The 22,487-nt window shown below is 43.7% G+C and overlaps 2 protein-coding genes across 3 annotated transcripts in view; both read left to right on the top strand.

The window, feature by feature from the left end:
* The window catches only part of ACVR2B (activin A receptor type 2B), a 30,303-nt gene extending 25,496 nt beyond the window's left edge, over positions 1 to 4,807 (top strand). Inside the window, exons 6-11 of the mRNA XM_025376542.1 lie at positions 191 to 334; positions 742 to 890; positions 2,417 to 2,531; positions 3,569 to 3,707; positions 3,801 to 3,931; positions 4,505 to 4,807. Coding sequence (XP_025232327.1) covers positions 191 to 334; positions 742 to 890; positions 2,417 to 2,531; positions 3,569 to 3,707; positions 3,801 to 3,931; positions 4,505 to 4,699 — 873 coding nt within the window. The 3' untranslated portion in view covers positions 4,700 to 4,807. The remainder of the gene's footprint in view (positions 1 to 190; positions 335 to 741; positions 891 to 2,416; positions 2,532 to 3,568; positions 3,708 to 3,800; positions 3,932 to 4,504) is intronic.
* A 12,892-nt stretch (positions 4,808 to 17,699) lies between these two features.
* Positions 17,700 to 22,487, top strand: part of EXOG (exo/endonuclease G) — a 28,564-nt gene continuing 23,776 nt past the window's right edge. Inside the window, exons 1-2 of one of the 2 annotated variants that reach the window (XM_025377747.1) lie at positions 17,700 to 17,918; positions 18,996 to 19,145. In XM_025377747.1, the coding sequence (XP_025233532.1) occupies positions 17,756 to 17,918; positions 18,996 to 19,145 (313 nt within the window). In that variant the 5' untranslated portion in view covers positions 17,700 to 17,755. The remainder of the gene's footprint in view (positions 17,919 to 18,995; positions 19,146 to 22,487) is intronic. The other variant, XM_025377748.1, reaches the window with a different exon arrangement.

Genomic DNA, 22,487 nt, shown 5'->3' with positions numbered 1-22,487 from the left:
AAGGATCACTGTTGGCCTCATGCTCCAGGACCTAGCTTAATACAGATCTTCTCCTGGTCCTGTTACAAATGCTGAAGCTGGGAGGCTCGGGAGTGGGGAATGGGGAATGGTTGTTCTGCTGTAGGGCAATGTGACTGTAGCAGGGCTAAACCAGCCAGTTGTCCCCCCAACCCCTCACCCCTGGCCTCAGGACAAGCAGTCGTGGCAGAGTGAACGGGAGATCTTCAGCACACCTGGCATGAAGCACGAGAACCTGCTACAGTTCATTGCTGCCGAGAAGCGAGGCTCCAACCTCGAAGTAGAGCTGTGGCTCATCACGGCCTTCCACGACAAGGTGAGCCACACCCATCAGAATGGACTCTGAGAGGAGATAGAATGCCCCCTTGGTGGCTCTCCATAATATGATGACCCCTTCCCTGTGGAGGTGTCCACCATGAGGTACTCTGCCCCGGTAGCACTATCCACGATGAGGTTACCCCTGCCATAGGAGTGGACATAGGTGCCCCTATGATAGGAACCTCTCACCCTGGGATAAGTTTTTGTGATAAGAGTAGTGACTGCATGATTCCCACCCCCTAGCCCTCCCTGCCTCCTGGCCTCATCTATCTTCCATATCAATTGTAGTAGCCTCCCAGGAGGGCAGCCTAGTCATTGGCCCACTGAGACTTCTCTGCCAGGGCTGGGCTGGGTCCTGTCCTGTACCCAGAATCTGCGCTCAAGTTCTGTGCTGTCTTCTCTCAGGGCTCCCTCACGGATTACCTCAAGGGGAACATCATCACATGGAACGAACTGTGTCATGTAGCAGAGACGATGTCGCGAGGCCTCTCATACCTGCATGAGGACGTGCCCTGGTGCCGTGGCGAGGGCCACAAGCCGTCTATTGCCCACAGGTATTAGGGTCAGCACATGCCTTTCCTGCACTTGACTTGGAGCTGTAGGAAGGGTTGGTGGGTGAGAGCAGTGTCTGGAGATGTCTCAACTTCCTAAACATACTTATTCTGCTTGCTGTGTGTCTGAGGCAGCTGGGCACAAAACCTGGCCTTCCCACTGTGTCCTGGGGATGGCATGGCCTCCGAAGCTGGTTTGTGGTGCCCTCTAATGGCCACATGAAGTGCTGACTCCATTACTTTGGTTGGAGAGTTGGCTCAGTAGTTCTCAGATTGTCTAGGACCCCTTTATACTCTTAAAAGGACTTTTGTGTAAATGGATTATGACTATTGATATTTGCTGTATTCGAGCACACCCACACATCCCATTTGCTGTCAGAGTGATGACATCACATCTCATGTAGCTCTTAGGAGCATAGAGTTATGCTCCTAAGAGAATGAGCCTTCAAAAAGCAAATAAATGAAAATAATTTTGACTTTATAGATTCCCTTGGAACAGTCTTAGAGATTTTCTGGGGTCCTCAAACCACACTTTAAGAAACTCTGAATGAGCTCATCACTGTCCTGCTTACTAAATGGCAGGCAATGCTCTAAACACTTGAGAAGTGTCAATTCATTTAACCTTCATTACCGCCCATTGAGACAAGTACTATATTTCTCAGCTCTGTCTTGCAGATGAGGAACAGTAGTACAGAGAAGTTGAATGACTTAGCCAAGGTCCTATAGCTAGTTGAGTCTGGTTCTGTGACTGTGAGGGAGGGGAATGATCCTCAAATTCCAGTGTTCACAGCTGAAGGGTCCCTGATGGTAATAACAGTAATGACATAGAAGGTTGACTGTATGAAAGTGCTATTCTTATAGGTCAAAAGGTTGAATGTTGTCTCCACTATATGGCTCAACTTAATAGGAACACCTAGTAAGTATTCCCGGTGTGGCCCTAAGCATTTGTACTTACCACTCAGTGGAATCCTCACAGGGGTGAGACAGGCACTGGGGAAATTGAGTACCACAAATAGCTTTGCTTAGTTAGAGGTGGAGCTGGGCGCATGCAACAGCACCCTTGCTCCGCCCGGCCTTCATGGTGAGCTCGAGGCCCTAAGGGATATCTGTAAGATCCTAGAAAAGCTAATATTAAATTCCTATTCTCATTCACATTCCAAATGCTGTAAATTCTTCTGAGAAAACTTGCATCCCAGGCCAGTGTGCCTGTCCACAACCCCTCTGAGAATATATGGGCTGGCCTTTGTGATAGTGTGGGGACTGGGACAGGGTCTGCCCAGCCGTTAGGGTAGGTGTTGCTTTGCCAGTCCTAGGGGGGGGAAGCCTTCCATCTGAAGTGCACTGAGGGATTCTCACACCTATGTGGGCTCCTGCAGCTGCCTGCCTGTGCTGCTTTACCTCTGCACCCCAGGTAGCAGGGGATGACCTGGTCTGGGGACTGACTAGGGCATAGACTCTAGTATCTTGGGAACCAAAGTGGGAGTTGGATCATGATGTTAAGCTTTATCTCTGCCCACTTGTTTCCACAGGGACTTTAAAAGTAAGAATGTATTGCTGAAGAGCGACCTCACAGCTGTGCTGGCTGACTTTGGCTTGGCTGTTCGATTTGAGCCAGGGAAACCTCCAGGGGACACCCACGGACAGGTAACAAGCCTCACAGGGCAGGAAGACAGGGGCAGGCCCAGGGTAGATACTTTGCCCTTTTCTTTTTTTTTTTTTTTTTTTTTTTTTTTGAGACTGAGTCTGGCTCTGTCGCCCAGGCTGGAGTGCGGTGGCCGGATCTCAGCTCACTGCAAGCTCCGCCTCCCAGGTTTACGCCATTCTCCTGCCTCAGCCTCCGGAGTAGCTGGGACCACAGGCGCCCGCCACCTCGCCCGGCTAGTTTTTTGTATTTTTTAGTAGAGACGGGGTTTCACCATGTTAGCCAGGATGGTCTCGATCTCCTGACCTTGTGATCCGCCCGTCTCAGCCTCCCAAAGTGCTGGGATTACAGGCTTGAGCCACCGCGCCCGGCTACTTTGCCCTTTTCGTGCTCAGCTGGCGAGGTGCACAGATGAGGGTGACTGCATGTGTTCAGAGCTGTCTGAGAACTCAGAACAATGCTCTTATTTGACCAGTGGAGAAACCAAGGCCAGGAAGGCAGTGTAGCTGACAGTCAGCTGGGAAACGTAGAGATTCCCCATTGGGGTTTTGATCACTAGTCCTCGTAGTCTGGCTCTCACTTTTTTAGTTTTAATTCCTAAGATAAAACAGAAAGAAATGTACTAAGGATCCAAACAAAGAACCTGGAAAAATTAACTAAAAATTAAACTTAGGAAATAATTCCTAAAACAATCACTGTTATTATTTTTAAGTGTTCTCCCTCTCCCTTTGTTTTTGGTCTTAATCTCAGTAAAATACACATCATCTGTAGTTCCTTGTATTAATCTGGCAACAATTCCATTTTAGATTACTATTATCTCCAGGATATAGTATTTTAAAAGTATTATCCAAGTATAATTGATGCCGTGACCTCTCGTAACTGCTGTGAATGTGGTGAATCGAGGTTTGCCATCATTGATAACCTGTCTGAATTGCTCTGTCTTGCCCCCATCTGGTGCACAGAGGCTGTAACTCCCATGTCCCAGCTGTGTGTGTATGGCCAGTCACTGTAAACCCTGTCCTCCTCTGTCCTCACATAGGTAGGCACAAGACGGTACATGGCTCCTGAGGTGCTCGAGGGAGCCATCAACTTCCAGAGAGATGCCTTCCTGCGCATTGACATGTATGCCATGGGGCTGGTGCTGTGGGAGCTTGTGTCTCGCTGCAAGGCTGCAGACGGTAAGTAGGATGGCAGCCCTGGGCATCCTAGGTTGAGGGATAGGGAGCAGTGGGACCTTGGAGTGATCCTGCCAGGTTCTCTCTTACTCCTAGGACCCGTGGATGAGTACATGCTGCCCTTTGAGGAAGAGATTGGCCAGCACCCTTCATTGGAGGAGCTGCAGGAGGTGGTGGTACACAAGAAGATGAGGCCCACCATTAAGGATCACTGGTTGAAACACCCGGTAAGGGGCCTGGTGCAGGCAACTTTGCAAGGGGGTGGAGAAGGGAAAACCCTTCATGTGTAGCAGGTAAGCTGAAATCAAGGGGGAATGAGCAAAGAGAAAGTCTACTACGTTCCCTGGACTCCAGGAATGTGTTCCAGGGGTTATGGGGAGTAAGGTAGGATGATGTCCTTCTGATCCCCACTTTGACTGAACTGCTACATTTTGGGCCCTTGTATGGTTTGGGCTTTGAATACGATTTTTTTGAATATCAGTTCTTCAAGGCAAGTAGTCATGTCTGCCCTAGTAGGGGCCTGGGTGTCTCCTTCTCCCTCCTATGTATATTGAGGTTCAATGAACCTTTCCTAGGGCTGTGGAGTGAGGCCAGTAAGCTCAGAAAGATGACTGCCATGAAGGCAGGCATGCTGATTCCTGAAGTTTTCCCCAGGCCTCTGCTGGTGGACCTGCTGCTGTGGTTGGGGCTAGTGGGCTCTGCCTGATCCTTGGGAACATCAAGTTTACTGTCCCCCAAAGCTTTTCCTCATTGAAGGGCCCTAACAAAGGTGTCTTTCCCATCTCCCCTATGCTGCTCAGGGCCTGGCCCAGCTTTGTGTGACCATTGAGGAGTGCTGGGACCATGATGCAGAGGCTCGCTTGTCTGCGGGCTGTGTGGAGGAGCGGGTGTCCCTGATTCGGAGGTCGGTCAACGGCACTACCTCGGACTGTCTCGTTTCCCTGGTGACCTCTGTCACCAATGTGGACCTGCCCCCTAAAGAGTCAAGCATCTAAGCCCAGGACATGAGTGTCTGTCCAGACTCAGTGGATCTGAAGAAAAAAGGAAAAAAAGTTGTGTTTTGTTTTGGAAATCCCATAAAACCAACAAACACATAAAATGCAGCTGCTATTTTACCTTGACTTATTATAATTATTATAATTATTATAATTATTATTATTAATATTATTTTTTGGATTGGATCAGTTTTTACCAGCATATTGCTCTACTGTATCACAAACAGCGGACATGTCAGCAGGCGTTGAGGTGCTGAGCTGTGAATGCAGAACCAGCGCCATGCTGAAGAGCCTCAGCCACCTCCTGTCCTTTGGGATTCATTTTTCCCGCTTTCTCTTTGTTCGTCGTCTCAGAATCTGTGACACAAAGAAACCCATCTCCTGTCTTAGGAAACCTAATGCTGCAAACTCTACCTAGAGGAACCTTTGAAGACTGTTACATAAGAACATACCTTCCTCAGAAGAGGAGTTTCCTCTGCCCTCTGCCCTTCTCCCCTCCTTCCCTCCCTCCCTCCCTCCCTCCCTCCCTTTTATTTTGTTTTAGTGAGCTTAAGAAACAGCAGATACATCTTTCACGGATCTAACGGGTGTTGTCCTGACCGAGAAAAAAACTGGGATGAGAATGGTTTGGACTGGAGTTGGAAGGGGAGGACAGTACTGGGGGTAGGATTTGGAACAGAGCTACACTGGACTTGGGCACATTCGGAGCAGCATCCTTTACTATGGAGGCTACTTCTCAGGTAACCAGGAATCGAGGGGAAGGACCTTGTGGAGGCCGAGCATTAATAGCAAGAGTGGGGTTTGGAGAAAGTCTGAGATTGGGTACAGCCCTGACTTACCTGCTGGCCCTGACCAGTTTCTTTTCACTAACTTGGCCTTGGGCATAGGGTGAAACATTTTTTCTTCCCTAATTTTAAAATTAGGTGAGGGTAGAATCACAGGTTAGTGAATACATTCTTCATAAGACACGATGCTGTAAATACCCTTAATGGACGAAAAGTTGAAATACTTTTGTTTCCTCTTGGAGCAGTTCAGGGAAATGCCCACAGGGGGTTGTCTTGCACAGATAGGGCAAGAGGATTTCCTGGGTGGAGTCTGCCAAGGCCTGCCTCGCTGGGGACCCAGAGTCCTGCAGCTCTGGTTCTGCCCCAGGTGGTAACAATACTGTCCCCTTTCTGTGGCTCGTGGACAAGACTTTCTCCAGACCCCTTAAAGTGGTACATATTCTAAAAAAACTGTTTTTCTATTATGCCATAACCTTGCTCTAGTCAGTGAATGTTCCTAATGCTGCTGTTTCAACATTTGAATTCTTTTTAATTTATGAAACATGCTAAATTTTTTTTTCAAACAAAACACACACATCCACATATACACATGCTTTGCTATGTGGCTTCCAAGGTTTAAATTTTGAAAAGTAAAAGAATTAAAACTTCACGACCACAGATCACCTCAAACCAGAAATACCTCAGAATTTTCTACTTGTGTAAGGTTTATTATATATTTTGTTAGTTGTGTTGTCTTGTAGTAAGTATATTTTAATGTAAGTTGGCTTTTATGACAAGAAAGTTTAAAAGAAATAGAGAAAAAGAAAAAAGTTTGCATCTTCTAGGGAGTGCTACCATTTTTGTTTGATAACGCCCCCTTGTAAATAATTGTCATCAGCTGTAGGTTGGCTGTCTGGGCCAAGTCTGGGCATTCATCAGTCTTGTTTGTGAAGGCTTTTCCTTCTTGTTTCTTTAGATCATTTTATTTAAAAACAGTGCATCTCTTCATCATGAGGGTAGGCAAGGCGGGGGCTGTAGGGAGAGGTTAACCTGGGTGAGAACTGAAGAGTCCGCCTCCTCTTGGGTTGTTTGGAGCTTCACATGGAATTCACATGTAACATGTAACTTGATCCGTCGATGTTCAGAATGACAACCCCACTTAAACTTCGTAGAAGGATGGCCCTTAGACCTGAATGGGGTGATTTTACTTGAGATTTAACTTCTTCAGCAAATTAGCAGCAACGTTGGAAGAGATCTGTGGCACCTCTGTGAAGCACACCATGACTCAGGCCAGTCTTCTAGTGTAGCGTGTCTGGGAGGGAAGGGTTTCGCTCTTGCTGGTCTTGGAGTCCACAGTGTGGGGGGGCACTGCACACGCCTGGCCATCTACCTGGCGTGCTATGTTCAGTGTCTGGGGCTTGCTGCCCGGGGGTCTTTTCCTCTGGGTGTTGAGGCACAGGGTGCTATGGGAGGCCCGTTTGCTTCCCTCTCAGAGCTCAGTTTTTGCTTCATGGGTCAAAATGTGGGCTGGCCAAGTGGTTACAGGAACAGGGTTTTGGTAAGCTGTGTTGTCTTTTTTTAATTTTTATTTTTAAATGGTTTGATTTTGTGCTGTGGTATTTTTCTTCCCTTGGAATAATTTTTAATGGCAAAACAGGCCTTACAGCAGTTGCTTTTCTTTACCATTTATTTCTTTAAGAAGCTTTAAAATATTTATTGAAAAGTGCCATATCTAATTTTTTTAGCTTTCTCCTCAGGCAGGTCAGGCATCTTTACTTTTCATCCTCAGAAGAAACAAACCACTAACAAATGTAGCAAATTTATTGCAGGAATAGTTAGATCATGATACTACCTGAACACTAAACCCCAGCCTCTTTGTTTCGTTTTAATTCCTCTGGGTGGTTTTTCTTTTGTGTGCTGGCTTGATTCTTGTGAGAAGTTTTGACCTGGCCAAGGGAGGGTTGAGCCATGGTTCTGGTGTGGGACTTTGCAGTCAGGACACAGTACAGACAGGTCAGGCCTGCCTGCCTTTTCTCTGGGTGGCCTCCCCCTTCGGCCCACTGTGTGCTCAGCCACTGTAGTGTCCCTGTGGGGCCTCGCCATCAGATGGTGTGTCAGGAGATGGTACGTTTTTGGTGGGGCTGGGGAGGAGGGTGGTCCATGCCAGTTCTTTGGGCTTCAGGCCGCTCTTCCCCTCATATTGTGGTGTAAAGCTCACCCATCAGGTGGTATATCTGGTTCTGATGGCAAGAAAAAAGTGGGGGATCTCCTTATAGGGCATGGGTCTAGGAGCACAGGTGGGCCTTTTGCCCCAGGTAAAATGTTTGTCTGTTTGCTGTCATGTGTTCTTTGAGGAGTGAGCCATCTAGAGCCCTACTTTGAATTTACTGGGTCATACAGCCTCTGCCTGTGCTGTTTTCTATAATAACTTCATGCAACATGCACTTTTCGGGGGCTCAGATAATTGCTTTCTTTTTGTTTTTGACCTCAGGCTCTTTGACAGACTGGGGAAAATGAGGCCTGGCATCGTTTTCCCTGTCAATGGGAGGGGCTGTTCCATGCAGGGTGGGAGGGGACCAAGTTAGCAGAGAGTAGCCAAGGATCCTTGCTGCTTCGTTTCTAGTGTGCTGTCATCCAAGCAGGCTCCTGGCTGTAGGGATGGGCCTTGGGGAACAATCTTCTTTGAAAGCATCTGTGATAACTGAGAAGTCATCCCTAGCTGGAGAAATCCAGTAATGAGCAGAAGGAGGAAGCAAGTGAGGACAGAGGCCATTGCGTTACAGTGTCATGCAGAGGGCCCTCAGTGATGGGGCACTGGGGAAGGCCGTAGACATAGTCATCAGAACATCCTGGCCTGGCATAAGCTGGATTTTCTCCTGGGACCATTGGTCCTCAACAGGAGTTCCTTGCATGAGTTGCTTGTGGGCAAGGGCTGCAAATGGGCTATTCTTAGGAGAAAGTGACACCGGCCTGTGAGGGAAGATGGTGAGCATTATTAGGCTTTGTGTCCAGCATGGCCTTGTTGTCCTGTCTGCTCTGGAGAGAAGCCTGTGGGACCAGTCCTGCCTGGGGAGGCGGGAGGGCATATCCACACATGCCGGCTGATTCTGACTCTGAATACATCCTGTCTGGACTTGGGGGTGTTTCTGCAGAACAAAGAGGTTGTTTTCCAGCCTTGAACATCTTCAGGAGGATAGAGACTCTTGCTCACATATTCTTAGCAAAGGGAAGGGTCTCTCTTCTCCAGGCCACAGAGATAGTTCTTCGATTGCCCTAAGAGGCTAGGCTGACCCTCTTGACATGACTTAGACAGCAAAGCACTTCGTCCTGTAGTTGGGCTCTGTCACCTTTCTCTTTAGTTGGCCATATTCTCGTTTCCTCCATCCTGCTACTATGCCCTGCGAGCTCTGGCTGTGTGGGGGGTTTTTCCCTGGTGGAAGGAGGCCCAGCTATGTATTGAATGTCCTTCGTGTGTTGTGTGTGACTCAGAAAGCCTGTCACTTGGCCCCTGTGCTCTGAGCCATGAGGGTGGGGAGGTGGCTGTTCCATTAAAGTGGGAGTATTGGATGGCCCTCTTGAAACTAGAATTTTGCCTTTTTTAGTATGTAGTATAAAGTTTCCAGCACCTATTGGTAACACAAAGACTTGCTGGTTTTTAAAATAATCTAATAAGCATAAGTATGTAAGTTTTAAAGTTTTTAGAATTGGTACTAGAAGTTGGACAGCTAGTTATTATTCTCGAGAACTTGATTTCACTAGAAAAATAAACTAATTGGAAAGCAGTTTCCAGGAGTTAACTCAGTTTGATTTTCAGTCTCAGTTATTTTAGCCTGTTGAGTTTTTGATGGCACACCTTTGGAGAGATGGCCAGGTCTGATTCCCATTTCAGGGGCATCAGACCATACTTTTTTAAGAAGCTCCGTGAATCTAGTTATCTACCCTGCATCCTGGGCAAACAGCCAGAATGAGAAGGGGACAAGGTGTCTTTTTCTCCTTTTCACTGGGGTGACATGAATTCTTTTAGTTAATGGCTGTTTGCAAATTCTAAACTAATGAAATACTCAGCAGCTAACATGTTCAATCTAGTAATGATTAGTTTAAATCTCAATTGACAGTAATGTTTTAGATAATGTTTTAGATAAACAGGCCCAGTAATTCAGTTGATGAACTGTATATACATCTTCTCAGTTTAGTTTTGTAAATGTTTAATGAATTCAGGGTTATACGCGTAATTCTTTAAGTAAGATTCCAGGTAGTTGATTTGTAACCAGCAGTCTACCTAAGAATGTATCCCAAACCTTTAGAAGGTTGGAAAAGATTTTTGAAATAATGATTTAGTTTTGTAGAAAAAACACCCCTTTGGAAATTAATTCAGTTGACCCAATAACATTTTTTAAAACAGTTGGTGGCTCCAAAAGGCCTGCCAACAAACAAAAGTCCAAATTATCTAGTGGGACACTTTGAATGTTTTATGTTTATTTTGGGTCCACTGTAAACTTTGGTTCGAACAAGAATTTGAATTTAAAGAATTTATCATTATTTAAATTATTACCAAGTTTTTACATTTTCATGACGGTATCTTCCAGGTATGAATGAAACAAGACTTTTTTTATTGTGGTACTTCCCGTATCCCCTGTAGTGCCAAAACCAGTGATACTTTATTTGCTCCTATGGCAGCTCATAGAGATAACTGAAGTGATTTTTTCTCAGTAATTGAAACACATATTCTCTAAATGCCAATGTGTGGTGATGGGCCCTGCATTGCCTTTATTTCTCTAGGGCAGTGTTTGGATTGTCTAGGGCCTAGGTAATTCTGAGAACTACTGTAAACCAACCACAGGACACTAAAGCAATGTACACACCACTCTGTGTGTGCACGTAATGGGTTATATAAACCTGGGCTATGCTGGACATCTACAGAAGAGTATTACATTCACTTGCAAAGTTTACATTTTTGAGCTCACAGTTACGAAAAATATGACCCGCAAGTTTTTCAGGTAGGTGAGGATGGGTCTTCTTGCAAATGCATGAGTTCTGTCTTGAGTCCTGGGAACTTCTCTGTTGGTTGGGTGTGGGCTCATTCCCTGACTGTCCTAATCACGTTTGCGTCAGAATGTTAGCATTGTAAATAAAAGAATAGGTTGTATAATAGATACACAACACTTGAAACTTTACTTTAAAAAAATCGATAGTTCTACATATATATTTAGTTATATCACTTGACAGATTTCTTCTACACAGTGTGGAGATTGTTTTATACCACAGATTATTTTTATAAAGTTAGTGAATTTGAATGATTTTGTAATCAGAGCTAATGAGCTTTACCTTTCAAGAGAAACGTACACTGGAGCATGAGTGGTGTGGAACTTTTACTTAGCGCTTGTATGGATTCTTGTGATACACTGGCAGACTGGAGTCAATTTGCGGGTCTTTTTTGGCCAAAACTCCACTTGTATTTGTGTAGGACAGTGATACTTCAGCTCAGCTTCTTGTAGACTGGGAGGAGAGAGGGCCTGCAGTGTGTTTTACATTGGTGCTTCCTCCTGAGATTTCTGTTGAACAAAGGGTTCTGAGGTCAAAAATTGGTTTGTAAGCTTTTGCTATAGGACATAGTCATGTGAGAGTGTTTGGGGGAACAGAAATTGTATAGGGGTGCAGATTGGGGTGGGATGGGACTCGAATAAGATTCAGGTACAAAAACTTTGAAATGAGAATCTGGTGGTTTGAGTAATCCACCAAACTGAATTACCTAAGATCACATTATCCAGGTTGGGAGACAGAATTACCCAGTTAAGTAATTGTTCAGAAAAGTGGGGAGCGTGGCATGTGGATGCAGTGATCCAATTAAATGGAGAGCTGCCAGGCACATTTTGTCCTCTCTGGTCAGGGCTCTTTTGGAGGTGAGAATGGTTGGGTTGGCTCGCTGCTTCAATCTGTGGAGTCAGCCAGGAGCCCAGTGAGGAAGCTCGGAACCCCAGTAACAGCAGAGCATCTTTCAAATAGCTCCAGAGTTTTCCTGCTTTTTTTAGGAAGCTTAGCATCACTGCCACAATATGGAAAGTGGTCTTCATTTTAGCCTGTTTATTTTTAGGCAGAGAGTGGATGGTTATTTGTGTGGGACTTTTGATGGCGATCTATAATGAATAATTAATTTCTGGTATGCATAATGGCCAGTCCTGAGGCCCAGCTAAAGACCTGTCCCCCAGACCTTGCCCGCTGGCTTCAAGCTGCTGCTTCCAGACAGAGGTGCACTGGACTGGATAGTTTTATCAAGAGAATCCCTAATGTGTCATTTTAAACCAGCTGTGCTTATTATTCATTCTGGTTAAGCGTATAGGTTTACACTTTACCCTTTTTATACTTGGAATAAATTTAGTTCCAGCAGATCTAGTAGCACTCCAGAAACCAACCCCATCTGTTCCCCATAAAAAGAACATTTCTCTGCTCTGCAGCCACGTGTCTTGGAATGTAATTCTGTTGTGCCTTTGTTTTTGTCACTCTCTTCCCCCTAAAAGCAACTGCTGTAAGCTTTTTTCTACTTGTCTTTTCTAGTCCCCCACCTCTACCTTTTTCCTTTTTCCCAGCTCTAATTTCTGGATGCACTTTTGTGATCCAGATATTTTAAGAACCAGTTACCTCAGACCTCATGTTGAACAGTGTCACCATCTGGGTCCTCTTGATACTGCAGACTTTTAACGTACACATGCAGGAACCCTGCTGAGTGTGGGCACTTGTTTTAAAGCAAAACTCTTCCCAAGGACTGAAGAAAGGGCTTCTGGCAAGCTCGTCCTGGCACTGTGGTGGGATGGGTCTAGAGTGTCATCTGAATGGTGCTTCCTGTGTTCCTCTTTGAATTCTGCCATTTTCAGTATTCTCGTGTATCTGAATAGGCAAAGCGATTTAATTGGCTGGTCTTGCACGCAAATTAGTTCCAAAGATAAGCTCTTTGTAACACATTTCCAGTCGCTAATGCTCAAATGTAGAACATTCCTTTAAATGGCAGGATAAAAAACCCACTATCCACCATAGTGCATTTTGGGAAGATGTCTGTAGCATATGTTGCTGTGAAATTAGGCCTTGTGGGATATGGCTGTTTGTCATTTTGATGTATTTTAAATAAATATATATATTTTTTAAAGAGCCTTTTTTACCAGTTCAAAAAGTTTAATTAACCAGCAGTCACCACATCTGAATTTTTGTCTCTGGGGCGTAGATGGCAGACCAAGATTAAAAGTGGTAACTCAGCCATATGAGCATGGTCTACCTTCCTGGGCTGTCCTGCTGTCCTGCAGAGCTGCTGTTCCGCAGACCATGGGACACAAGGTCAGTGTGTTCCCAGTGAAGGTCCTAAGTCAGTCATCTTAAGTGTTTGGTCTCTGCCCCATTCAGTGGACTGTTGACTTCAGTCCCTGCAAGTGCTTTAGCCCGAGTGGGGTTTTCTCAGAGCACTGCCACAAGTTAAGTGTGTGTTTAGCCAAATAATTTCTCCATAAGGGAAAAATGCAGTCGCCCAAATTTTACCAACAATGACAGAGATGAGAGTAGGAAAGATTAGGCAACATCTGAGTTTTAATTGGAAAAGTGTCCAAGTCATCATGAAAGGCCGACTGGGAGCAAGTGATTATTAGAGATTCTTTAGGAGACCTCATCTGAAAATGTTAAGACTGCCAGTGAGGAAAGGAATTGTTAAAATGCCAGCGGCTTTTTTTTTTTTCCTCTTTTTTTTTTCTATAATTCTGTAAAAATGCAGAGAAAGTTGAGTGGTACTTCAGAATTGAGGGAGAGGGTTACCGCAGAGTAGAAATATATTTCTAGATTTCAGTTCCAAACCACAAATCCACAACAATGCCATTTTTCAACTGTACAAAAATCTGCTTATGAACTTGACATGATCTTAATTGGTAGTGTCAAAGGCCAAGTTTTTCACCTGTTAATATTTTTCCACATTTGTCCTTGAATCTGAATAACTTTATACAGTACTGTAAATTTAACTTACATCAAGTTTGATGTCAATTCTTATGAAAAGAGCTTTCTGCATGTAACACATACGGTTAAAGAACACAGCAAAGAACAAAATTTGCAGGAACAGTTTTGGAACCAACAGAAAATGTCACCTTTTATTTGCCATCTTATATATATATGTCAGTTTTACCAGCTACTTCTAAATTTGTACATTATTTGTAAGGGAAAGAAGGAAAACCCTAAGACTTGTCTAACTTAGTGGAGAATGTGTGTGTTGGGCTTAGGATGGATAGCTAAGTCTTATTGAGCTGTGTTACCTAACTTGTATATAAAAATTGTAATTAAAAGTTTGGGTTCACCTGTTTCTCACAGTTTAAAATGATGAGTAATTGCAAATTCTGGAAATGTGACAGTATATGATTTAAGGCTATAGAAGCAAGGAAGCTCTTTCAAGTGCTAAAACTAAAGACTTCTAGTTTTTGGCTCAAATTCAATAAGTACTGTTTGTATGCCAGGATATGTGAGATGTAAATGTAGTAGGTCACTTTTCACCCTTGTAGCTATAAAATAAAAATTTTGTAGAACAGAAATAGCTTGTACTACTGAATTAACAAAAGTTATACTAAAGTATCATGTTTTAAAAATATATATATATATATACAGAGTTAAGCTTGTTGCTGTTACCCTGTCTGGATTTGAAAAGTGTGCTGATTTATATATATATATTACACACACACACACACACACACACACCCACCCACCCCTAAAATGGCCTAAAGCAGACATCCATGTAATTACAGTTGCAAAATGAAAACATTTTGGAAAGAACATTGTATCATAGTTCATTCATTTGCAGTGGATCTTTGTTCCTTTTTACTGTGGTAATTTTAGAAATGAGTGTCAAGTTTGAAATTAGATCTGCTAAGTTGGGGTTTTGCTGCTTGAACTCTGCACTGGGTCCTCAAATAAACCGATGTGAATGTAGTTTTTTCCCCCTGTGTGAAGAAGCAGTTACACCCCAACAATAGGAGGAAAAATCTAGAACTATTTCAAGTTTTATCTTTTTGTATATGAAAATAAAATAATAATAAAACAATCTTGTCTCTCTTAATTACGTGGCAGGGGATTGGAGTTTCCTTTCATGAGGATTAGAAGTAAAATGGCGTTCCCTTGCTTAGAGGGCTGACTCAAGTCAGTTCCTGTTTGGTATGTGTAATACTAACAGATGTTAATGGCTGAATGCCTAGTCTGCCATGGTCCTGTGGGGCTGGAGCTAAGCACAGGTCTCCATTTCTGCCATTCGGAAGTCCAGGGTCTAGTTGGGGACAGACACTATGAATGGGGACCGTTCTCCTGAACGAACTGTTCTGGGATTTTGGGTAAGTTTCTGCAGGGTAGCATATTTTCCAAATGTCCAAGACACTCCCCTGTTCCCCCATCCTCTGCCACCAGTCCTGTACTTTGCAGACAACCCTGAGCAATACTGTTGTAAGTGGAGCAGAGAAGCCTTGAAAATAGTTGTATTCAGGACTACTGCAGATGACAAACTGCCATTCCCAAACGTTGCTGAGTACTGGAGTCATTTGCTGAGCGATTTAAAAAATACAATTATGGGTCCTTATCCCCAACCTGGAATTAGCAAAGCAGGTCTCCGGTTTCAGAGATCTGGACTTAATCTCACTAAAGGAACTCATGGTTCCCCAACAATAAAATAATGATAGTCTTTAATACTTAACAGGAAGGCCCCAGAAATCATCTCACTGCTTTCTGCACTAACAAGTTGTTTTGGTCCATGACTCTTACTTGCCTAAGTGGAGAAACACCCTTTTAATTCACCCTTTATTATGAGAATTAAGCAACTGTTGATACTTTTGGAGAAAGTTTTTGATGAAAGGACCCTTTATTCAGGGACCAGTTGCCCAATATTTGGCTGTTTTTGCTCTTCCACATTTAGAAAGTTCACCTTTTATTAGTGAGTGCCCCTAATGAAGGAAGGAGGGCAAAGGGCTGACATTTTTGACACAGGATCTTGGAGCTGGAAAAGCTGAAAGGTTGGACCTTAGGAGTCATCTGGTCAAACTTTCCCTTTAGCAAAGGACTTCTTTCACCAAAAGAAATTTGACACAGAAGTTGGTTTATATTAACCAGGCTTGTCTGAATGAGCAAGTAGAAGAGGGCCAAGGGACCATTTCACTTACCCTCTCATCCTTTAAGTCTCAGGCATCCCTATGGAACACCTAGGAACCTTGTTTAAAGTTTACAAATCGCTGGCCCAATGCCAATTTTAGAGGTGGGCATACAGGCCCAGAGGGAGTTTTCCTACCCAGAGGCAGGCAGCCCTTCCAGTTCTTGACCTCTTGGGACCAAATGTGGGGTTACACTGTTGTTTAGAGGTAGAGGATCTGGATTAGGAAAAGCCATCTACTATTTATTTCTCTAGTATTTAGCAGTGTCTGGCACTTAAAAGAGCCTTAAGAAATACAGTACCTCAGTGATTGTGTATTTAGTAAATTCTGGGGAAAGCTGCTGAAGTAGCCTTGAAGTCTACAGATACCAGTGTTGTCTGGTTGTATTTGTCAGGATCCTTGATTGCAGGTGACAGAAACCATTAGACAAAAAAGGGGGTTTCACTGAAAGGATTCTGGGGGAAATGACTAGCCAAGCCTTCAGAAAGGCAGGATGTATGTGGGCTTCAGGAGCCTTGGGAGTTGGGGTCACAGCATTGCAGGCCTTCTCCACCTGTGTCCTGGTATTTCTTCCATTATTGCTCAGAGCAAGACCAGATGCATCTGCTCCTTTGACTTCTTAGCAGGAAACAAGGCTGTAGACAGTGCCAGAGGTTTGTATTTTTTGTTTGTTTTTTGTTTTTTTTTTTGAAACAGTCTCGCTCTATTGCCCAGATTGGAGTGCAGTGGCACGATCTCAGCTCACTGCAACCTCCCTCTCCTGGGTTCAAGCAATTCTGTCTCAGCCTTTCGAGTAGCTGGGATTACAGGCACGCACCACCACGCCCGGCTAATATTTGTATTGTTAGTAGAGATGGGGTTTCACCATGTTGGCCAGGCTGGTCTCAAATTCCTGACCTCAGGTGATCCTCCAGTCTCGGCCCCTCAAAATGCTGGGATTACAGGCATGAGCCACTGTGCCTGGCCCAGTGCCAGAGTTTCACATCACAGCTTTGCTACCCAGAGAGAGTACTAGATCCAAAATCCCTAGGAAGGACTCTGGTTGATGTAGCTTAACCAGTCAGGGTCCTTCACAACAGGTATTCCTAGCAAGGGGGTAACCTCCCATTTGAGGCTGTCAAAATAATGTGCATACTTCAGTAGGTTGTTAGAAGTGGCCTCCTGGTCAGTGAATCATCAGTGGGATCAGATGAAAGTTATTCCTACCAGTTTTCTAAGAAATAGGAAACTTGAAAGTTCTACTAAGAACTAAGTCCACACGGAATGCTGGAGATTGTGCTGCAAAATGAACTCATTTATTTGTGAGTGGTAGTCCATGAAATCTATCTATCCTTTCTTTGCCAGCAGGCATTCAGCAATCTGGATTTTATATTCTATCAAGACAAAGAGTAGAGATGACAAACATTTCTAACATTTACAGAGCACTTAACGACATGCTTCTGGTACTTCCCTAAACATTTTACATGTGTCTTCTCCTTTAATCGTCACAAGAACGCTATGGTCTAAGTATTATTATTCCAAATTAAAAGAGAAGGTTGGGGACAGTGACTCACACCTGGACTTACAGCACTTTGGGAGGCCGAGGCAGGAAGATTGCTTGAGGCCAGAAGTTGGATACCAGCCTGGGCAGCATAAGGAGATCCCCTTCTCTACTCCCCCACTCCTGCCAAAAAAAAATTAGCCAGGCAGTGTGGCACGTGCCTGTAGTCCCAGCTACTCAGGAGGCTGAGGCAGGAGGATCGCTTGAGCCCAGGAGTTCGAGATCGCAATGAGCTATGATCATTCCACTGTACTGCAGCCTGGGTAACAGAGACCCTGTCGCTAAATAAATAAATAAATAGACCTGAGTTGGAATATCGGCTCTGGAGACCTTAGTGTAACCATATGCAAGTGTTTACTCAGCTATTAAATGGGACTAAAGGCATTTTCTTCTCAAGACTATACATAGCACACCACTAAACCGTCTAGACATCGTATTCCCCATCCATCGCCCCGCCCAGTGGACCAGGGATGAAGCGGGAATGCGCCAGGGCATCCAGGTTTGTCACCAGGGGGCGTACGAGGCCCTCAGTTTGGCGGGCGGCGGGACGGGGGCCGGCCTGCGTGCGCATGCGCCGTGATAAAAGGCCGGTACCTCGGGCAAGATGGCTACGAAGAGTATCGCTTCCCGCCTCCGGGGCTCCCGGGGTTTTCTGAGTGGCTTCGTGGCCGGGGTTGTAGTGGGCGCTGCGGGAGCTGGGCTCGCGGCCCTGCAGTTCTTCCGGAGTCAGGGCGCTGAGGGAGCGTTGACAGGGAAGCAGCCGGATGGTAAGTCTGTGGGCCCGTCCTCCCTTCCCTGGCCCAGGTTTCGGGCTCCGACTCCTACCTGGAATGTGAATGGCAGTGCTTGACGGACAGCCTTCACCGTTTGCTGGGCCCCGAACCCGGCCCTTGGTTTCTGACCTTTTTTCTCCCGGCTCGGCCACCCCTCCCCTCCCCACCTCGCGTCTGGCCGGCTTCCCTCATGTCCTTCCTTACCCCGGGCATCTTAGTTTTCTTCACAGAGCCACCCCCCGCCCGACTTTCTTCCCCCAAATTACTCATCGCGATATCTATGTTTTAATAAAAGTCTGTGTCCTCCACTAAGATGATTAGCTCCGTATGTCTGTTTTGGTCTCCATCATCTAACCAGCACAGTACCTGGTACATAATTGGCATTCAGTAAGTATAAATGAAGGAATAAATTAATACATAGTTTTAGTAGATTAGTTAACTGCCCTTCTTTCGTCATTGTTCAGTTGAAGAATACCTGCTATCTCTCCAAAGTGTACAAAAACTCATGTTGCAATGAGTACCTTACATTTGACCAAAAAAAAAAAAAATTAAGACGTGCTCATTTCTTACACTTTGTGGATGTGCCAATTTAACTTGCTCCTTTGGATACTTGGCATCTAGCAAGAGAACTACCCCCTTGGTGGGTTGAGGATTTGAGAAGGCATCAGGGGAGGATTATCTCGAAACCGACTCACTATTGATTGTGTGCTTGGTTTCTCCCACTCGGAAAAACAGTACTAGTTTTACTGTCATCTTGCAACAGCACACATATCAGTGCTTCAGAGATGATTTGGAAATTTGATGTGAAAGACTAATAAGATCAAGTCTTTATTCAAAAGTTAACGCAGTAGCTGCAGTTTATTCATTGATTATAGGCAAATCCGTACTTTGTCTACTATTTTCTTCATCTCATAATTGCAAAAATGAGATTTTCTCGTTGATTAGACTTTTGAGCCAGTCCTTTGTAAATCACACCGCTCTCCTTTTCCTTATAATCTTTCGTTCTTAAGAGCCACTAATTGTGTGTTTGTGTTTTTGTTTTGTTTTGTTTTGTTTTGTTTTCATTTTTAGGATCTGCGGAAAAGGCTGTCTTGGAACAATTTGGATTCCCTTTAACTGGAACAGAGACAAGGTGTTACACTAATCACGCTTTGTCTTATGATCAGGCAAAGCGGGTACCTAGATGGGTTCTTGAACATATTTCCAAAAGCAAGATAATGGGTAGGTGGTTGGACAAAAAAATTGAAGTGACAGTATTTATGAAAGATGTCTCCAAATTTAAAACAGAGATGATTATTAATATTCTCAACCTTTTTCATATCATAGCACATGTAGAAAATTATATTTTTATAGCTTACTGGTTAAATCAACCCTGCCTGGCAGCCAGAAAGCCAGACCCTTTCCAGCTGTTTCAGGGCGGAAAATATCCATATCTTGACACACTAGTTGGGAGGCTCTGTCATAAATATTACAGCAATGAGCACCATTCAGTTTTACCTTAACAAATATTTATGTGTCTGGCACTGTGATAACACTTGGGGACCTATGTGTGACCTGAGTAGAGGATCTCTACCCCCATGACACTTTGAGTTGGGAGAGTAGGTTGACCTATCAAACAAATAATTATGAATGTATAATTATAATAATTTTTCCAAAGGAAGTGATTGCAAGTTAGTGTAGTATAATTAAGGAACAGTAAAAAGTTTGATGAGAGGCTGGGCGTGGTGGCTCACACCTGTAATCCCAGTACTTTGGGAGGCTGAGTCGTTTGAGCTCAGGAGTTTGAGATGAGCCTGGCTAACATGGCAAAACCCCGTTTGTACAAAAAATACAAAAATTAGCTGGGCATGGTGGTGCACCTCTGTGGTCCCAGCTACTTGGGGGACTGAGATGGGAGGATCTCTTGAGCCCAGGAGGTGGGGATTGCAGTGAGCCAAGAGTGTAGCATCACACTCCAGCCTAGGCAACAGAGGGAGACCGTGTCTCCGAAAAAAAAAAAGTGTGATGAGAGATTATAACAGGAGAACCTGATTTTGATTAGTAAGGCTTCTCTGAAAAAGTGGACTGAAGAGTGAATGGAAATTACTTAGGCAGGGGGTTGAATGTGCCATGGGATGTGGAGAAGAGCATTCTAGAAAGAAAGGAACACTTGCATCTTTGGAGGCCCCTAATATGGAGAGGGGTTTTGTTCTTTTAGGGAACTAAAAGAGTGCCAGTAGGTGAATGAAGGAGAAGGTGATGTGAAATGAGGATGGAGAAATAGGCAGGTGTGTCACTTTATTCACGTGTCCTTATGTCTTGATAGGGTCCTGTAGAATTACCAGATCTTGATAATTAATGTCAAATTGGCTTCTAGGTAGATTCTTCAAGTTTACACTCCTACCATCATTGTTTGTTCTCTCCCTCAACCCTCACCCATGGTGAGCATTACTCAGCTTTACCAATTTAATGCTGATTTTACTCGTGTTTATTGGTTATTAGTGAGAGTTAACATGCTGTGAATTAGTCTTTTTTGGTAAGTTATTCTTTACCCATTTCAGTTGGGGCATTCTCTTTTGAATTTATTTTTAGAAGTTCTTTTATTTATTAAGGAGATTACCTTTTGTCACAGTTGTTTTGTTCCCTTTTGTTATTTGCTTTTTAATTTGCTGTGTGTTCCACATATTCTCCTTTGCTTTAAAATGTGTGCTATGGCTGTGCATATTAAAATGGTGATATTAAAGCAAGTGTGTGCCATTCTAGAGTGCATAGCAACCAGCAGAATAACAGGAGGCTTGGAATGTACTTGCTGTTAGAGAGAAACTGATGTAAGTGAAAACTTTATCCAGCATATAAGAAAACCTGGGCATTTTATATTGTATAATAAATCTTGTGAGCTGTGTATTTTTGAGGCAATAAAATAGAGCCAATTAATGTTTGAAAATAGGGAGCAATGTACCTGTGTTTTACTTGATTTTAATGTAAAAGGACTTCTATTTTCAGTAATGATGGACTGAGTTATTCAGATGGAATCTTCCTGCTGAAAACCAAAAATGTTAGTATATAAAAAGTGTATATACATATTTATATTTTTTTACTTTTTTTTTGAGATGGGGTTTTGCTATGTTGCCTAGGCTAGTCTTCAATTTCTGGGTTCAAGTGACCCTCCTGTCTCAGCCTCCTGAGTAGCTGGGATTACAGGTATGTGCCACTATGCCCAACTAAAAGCATATCTTTTAAAAAATCACTTACAAAAAATGAAGAGCCAGCAGCATAGTGGAGAATTGCCAGGCTAGTGTTTATGGGAGAAAGCCAGAATCCAAAGAGGTAAGCGCAGTCTTGGCAAACCGAAACCACATTTGCCTTTGAATTCACAGCATTATGGGGTGAGGAGGATTGAAGGAAAGACCTAAGGCTCACCCAAGGTAGGTTGTCCTGTAGGTCCTGCAGTGTAGGAGACCCTTCCTGTGTTACCTTGGAACTCCAAAGGGCTACATCCTCAGGCAAGAGTGAACTAGAACTAACTTCCCTGCCCACTCTTGGGGACTACATGGAAGGTTGTCTTGGCATTGAACAGAGAAAGGTCAAAGGAAAGATAAAAGCTTTGTTCCAGAGAAGGTAAGGTCAAAAACTGGCTATCATGCAGACTTATAGCCCAAATCTGTGCATCAAGAGGAGATCAGGGAACCTTAATCCCTGAGCATGGTTTAATATGATTCTCCACTGGTAATGTTGCTAGACACCTTACAGCAGTAAATTTACATCTTTTCTCAAGGAAGATATCTTTTTAGGCCTTTGGAAATTCCTACAAATTGCTTCTATGTGACAGTGAGCACCAGCCAAAAATAACTAGCCGTAGAAGGAAGTGATTCCAATGGTAATGACACTTAGAAATTTACTAATGATAATTTTCCTGTATTCTTTATAAAGTGATTCTAAAAAGTTTACGTATATGACACTTTACTGTGAACTTTGGGATCTGATACTAAGTTTTTCTTGGCTGGATGAAATCACCTTGGAATCAGTGACTTCACTGTTCTCCATTTTACACTTCTTTGAATAACAGTCTTGAGTATGTTTCATTTGTTGTCATAACTTTTGTAGTTTAAGAAGGTCTCACCTCACGATAGTGCAGTAGGTAGTGTTAGGATTTGCTAATGTTCTCTGTGACAAACCATTCTGGAGGTGTCAGAAAATAAATAAAATCTGAGATTTCTTCTTTCCTATGTGGTACTAAGATACTCTGTTTTAGAAACTTCTGGGTGGAGCTCATAACTTAAATGTTTATTTTGTCATGGTTCAAGAGGCAGTAAGCAAGATATCAGAGACACTCCTCTCCCCAAGGCTGTGCCTGCCTAGAACAAATTGTTTCGTGTCTATATATATCCATTATTGTAGTACACATAAACTTGTCAAATACAATCGTACAAAATACAATACATGGGTGTCTTTTTTAAAAAACAAGCATTTGTTTAGTAGCCAAGCTTTTTATATAGTTTAGCGTTTTGATTGTTGATTATTTTTACTTAAATACTATTCAGAGGAGTTTTTCTTTAACTGGAAAGGCCAGAGTCAAAATTATAG

This window comes from Theropithecus gelada, chromosome 2 (genome assembly GCF_003255815.1).
Source record: "Theropithecus gelada isolate Dixy chromosome 2, Tgel_1.0, whole genome shotgun sequence".
In the NCBI taxonomy this organism is placed as follows: Eukaryota; Metazoa; Chordata; class Mammalia; order Primates; family Cercopithecidae; genus Theropithecus; species Theropithecus gelada.
Note: the sequence above shows the minus strand (reverse complement) of the source record. Positions and strands in the feature narration are given on the sequence as shown.